This window comes from Ixodes scapularis, unplaced genomic scaffold (assembly GCF_016920785.2).
Source record: "Ixodes scapularis isolate PalLabHiFi unplaced genomic scaffold, ASM1692078v2 ptg000020l_1___fragment_1__unscaffolded, whole genome shotgun sequence".
In the NCBI taxonomy this organism is placed as follows: domain Eukaryota; kingdom Metazoa; phylum Arthropoda; class Arachnida; order Ixodida; family Ixodidae; genus Ixodes; species Ixodes scapularis.
The window spans coordinates 125339-129371 of record NW_024609889.1 but is presented as its reverse complement, the minus strand read 5'-3'; the positions used below and the strand labels follow the sequence as shown (position 1 = coordinate 129371).

General features: G+C 48.1%; 1 protein-coding gene across 1 annotated transcript; it reads right to left on the bottom strand.

Annotated features, from left to right (window-relative positions):
- Positions 1-312: 312 nt before the first annotated feature.
- On the bottom strand, positions 313-2773 carry LOC115331722 (keratin, type II cytoskeletal 2 epidermal). Its single transcript, XM_029993950.4, has 2 exons — positions 2727-2773; positions 313-708 (listed from the first exon to the last, which is right to left on the bottom strand). The coding sequence occupies exons 1-2, from the start codon at positions 2745-2747 to the stop codon at positions 313-315; spliced, it is 417 nt and encodes a 138-aa protein (XP_029849810.1). The 5' UTR covers positions 2748-2773.
- Between the last annotated feature and the right edge of the window lie 1260 nt (positions 2774-4033).

The window sequence follows — 4033 nt, the reverse complement described above, 5'->3', positions numbered from 1 at the left end:
TCCAACAAAGAAGTACAAATGAAAATGGGTCTAACTAAAAAAGATCGACATGAGAACGGGACGTTTCGACATGTGTTCAGTAAAATTACATTTTATTGGTATTTCTCCCCCGTCCGTATTTGCCACCGTGGCCAACTTCCATTGGCGCGCGGGGCTGTTGCTTGCACCCACGGGCTTTGCGTGCATCCGGTACCGCTGCCGTTGGTGTTGCCAGCGTGATGGGCGTCGGACATATCGTTGATAAATTTACAACGCGCACGAGGGTACGAGAACGACCCAAACGTTTTTTGGGGTGTTGGTTTCCCGACGGAATCACCACCAGCCGCCATGACCGCCGCCACCACCGTATCCGCCACCACCGAATCCACCTCCTCCGAAGCCGCCTCCTCCGAAGCCACCTCCGCCGTGGGACACCGTGGTGTAAGTGAGCACCGGCTTGATCGCGTGCGAGACGGTGGCCACGGGTTTGGCGACGTAGCTGACCACGGGCTTGGCGACGTAGTTGACGCTCACCACCGGGGTCTTGACGTACGAGACCGAGGCGACGCCCACGCTTCCGCCGTCGTCACCGCCGCCGCCGAATCCACCACCGCCGCCGCCGCCAAAGCCGCCTCCGCCGAATCCACCGCCGCCGAAATGGCCGCCGCCTCCTCCACCACCGAAGTGACCGGCGCAGGCCACGGCCAGAAGGCTGGAGAAGATCACGACCTGCGGAAAGAGCGGCGTGAGAGGCGATTCTAAACTTCTCGATTGAGATAGCTAATACTGCTAATACATCATATAAAACGCAGTGTTTAGGCTTTGTCTCAAGTGTCTTTTTTTTTTTCTTTTATCCAATCACACTGGGAATACAAACAGTGCCTGCGGACATGTTCCAAGCAGCCTGAGACAATCTGACTTCCAACAGGTGCGTCCGCAGATATTTTTCTCATAATATCTGCAGCTATGAGTTATGAACTATGAGTGACTACGGCTTAAAGAGAGGGAAAAGTGAATAAACTGTTAACACTGTGATACGTCCGCCTTTGTTTCGGAGTGCCACTCCCCTTTTCTGAGCTTTAAACCAAGGCGAGAGAATACTCAGTCCGGGGACTGTGAACGTCCCCGCAGCGTCTGAGAGCCCGCAGAAGGGAGTTGCTGTGAATGCACAAAACGCGCTTCACAACCCAGTAGACCACGGCCGTCACAAGGTGGTCTAATGAAGCAGTTATTTATATTGACACAGGCGTTCAACTTTTCAACCTCCTTACATAACGGTGCGCTTTGAATGTCGAGTTCGACACAACTTCGCTTAACTCCTCGGGGGTTGTTCTTTTCAATTGGTTACAATTCAGTTTCAATTCTTTAGGTGGACTTTGTCCCGTAAATTGTCCCAACCTTTATCGTGAGCTACCGAGGCGTGCTCCAATTTAAAATACTTTGGTTATCTAATATAGGTACTAATCACATTTGAGCTCTATGTGTATAAGTTCTAAAGCATTCTTTTTATCTCCATTTACCCAGCAGTGCCAAAATCAAGCAGTTTCTGGGATTTATACTAAGTTACTTGGAGGTTAAATCTTGAGAGAATCTAGTTCTGCAATCTTTTCTTTCTTTACTAACTACGCCGATTTGAATCATTGGAGGTTTTTGAGGAGATATCTTACGTTCCATCCCCCGTTTCCCATGCAAAAAAAATATTTAGTGCCTTATGGTCGTGTTTTGGCATTCTCTTAAATGGTTATTACACCAACTATTGCTTTCAACCTAGTATGCCTCCCATTAAGCCACACTGCGTGGTTGTATTTGCCTAAGCCTTTCTATAGCAGCCGGGAAGTCAATAAATCAATAAAATATTAATATATTTTCTTTAAATTTTGGCGTATGTCTAACATTTTTTGAAAACGAATGTTTTTTAAAGTTAATGAGGTTGGCGTAAAATTCGGTGAGCGTTTCGTAACGTAAGACATTATATTAAAGTTTTAAAAAAATCAGTATAGTGATTTATACCTTCAGAAATTGCGAAATGCGTTTCACGTTCCAGATATGTGTATGCAAATTAGTTATCGCCACATTTATTTAGAAATATAGAGAATAAAAGTTGTGCCAGCACAGTATATAGGTATTGGTGTTGAGCATATAGACAATTTGAAAGCACATCGTTAACACGGGGTTGCTCGTAGTCGGAAGTATGCATTATCAGAAACATTCCTTGTTTTCTGTAATAATGTAGAATGTTTCCTAACTAATCGTATAGGATTATAACATATATAACTGTCGTAAATTCCAAAACATTAGTTATCACGCCGCGTTATTACTAAATGTATACTTTCATATCATTCAGTCCCGTTGGAATGGCAGAAATATTTGCCCTAAAATACAGTGGCTTATAAATTTGCGCCGGAAGACGGATCTCCTTGACTCCGACCTGCCACCTCTTCGTCAGCCGCTATCCGTCTCGAGAAAACCCAGTACACTCCGTCGCATACGATGCGATGGAACTTAGTGCGAAGCGGACCCTATGTTAGTCTAAAACAAAGAGCGGAAAGTTGAGGGTGGAAGGCGCGGAGGAACGTTGAAATATCTTGTGGCTTCTCGGGCCTACGCGAGCTGGAAGTCTCGGCTCATGCGACGTCTTCGAGCAGGAGGGGAGCTCGGAGGCTAAGACCGCGAACACAGGAGACACTCAGAAGCGCCTGGGCAGAGGTCCATTGCACCTCGGCACACCGCACGGAGGCTATACTCACGGAGGCTCGCATGACTCGCATCTCAGCAGGCCAGTGGTGACGTTTGGTCCGAGTCCCTCCGGCTTTTATACCTGAAGTCCGTGGCGAGAAGAGAGCTGCAGCGCACACACACACAAAGCGGAGGGAGGAAGCGCAGGGGCGGAAGTGGCGGGTCCATTAGACGCTTCACGCGTCCGAGAGGCCCGCTCGAATCGCTTTCTGCTGACCGCGTTCCAATGTCAGTCGTAAAAGCGAGGGCGAAAAGATGCGTTTGTCTCGACCGCCTTCTGCTCCAGAGCTGGTCCGATGTCCGTTCCCGGGGCTGTACCCAGGAAATGGATGACGACGCGCCGGAGGCTTTGTTTCGCATTGAAGCCCGAGTCCCACCGGAGCGACAAACGGAAATAAATGACGGCGACGAGCCTCAAACCAAATTCTTTCGCGATTCGACAGGTTTTGTAGAATAAAGGAGGCTGTGCTCAAACAGGAGCATCATGCACGCGGGGCTCGCGATCACTTGTGCCCACTTCTCGAGCAATGAACGATTCAACGCCTGCCGAAGGTATAATCACGAGCATGCTGCGTGTGTTTGAGGCTTGTCGCTGTCGTTTGTTTCTGTTTGTCGCTCTGGTGGGACTCGGGCACAAGTAGTACCGCAGCCGACGCTATGAAGACAATCAAGCTGCGCTAAAAGTGGATTGTCAGGGCGTTTTTGGACGTTTAATAACACCGACGAAACCAATGACTCACAACAAATGCGCAATTATCCTAATCTTTTTTTCTGTGTGTGCGCGATTGTTTTAGCCGGTAAAAGCGGACTCGGAAACGTCAGTGAGCCCTGGGACGACGCCTATCTGCACTGCTTGTCTGTCGGATCGTAGTACCAGCTGTGCTTGGACGCAAAGTGAAACTACAGCCTTGTGAAACAGAGCAGGTGGATGCGGTAATAAACGCCCCCGGCTTCGACATATCCGGGGTGTTTTCTTTCTATCATAACAGATTTTTTTAGAGAAAGCCGCGCAAGCTACTAATGCGGTTTTCGCAGGTGCGTCATACGTCCGGAGGGACAAAATATAGGGATATGATCGTAACGATCACTCGCATAAAAAATAGAATAGATTAATTAATGCTTTATATTATCGAAAACCAACCTATAGTTTTAATTAGAGACACGAGAAAAATCATCAAAAAGCACCGAGTCAGTCAATGTTGTCACGAATGACAGTTGATGGGGCGACGGAAACTGAAGCAGAAATGTGCCCAAAACAAAATAAAACAAGGCTAGCGTTGCAGGTGTCGATGGCGGCGAAACAGCAGGGTCGAGAGCT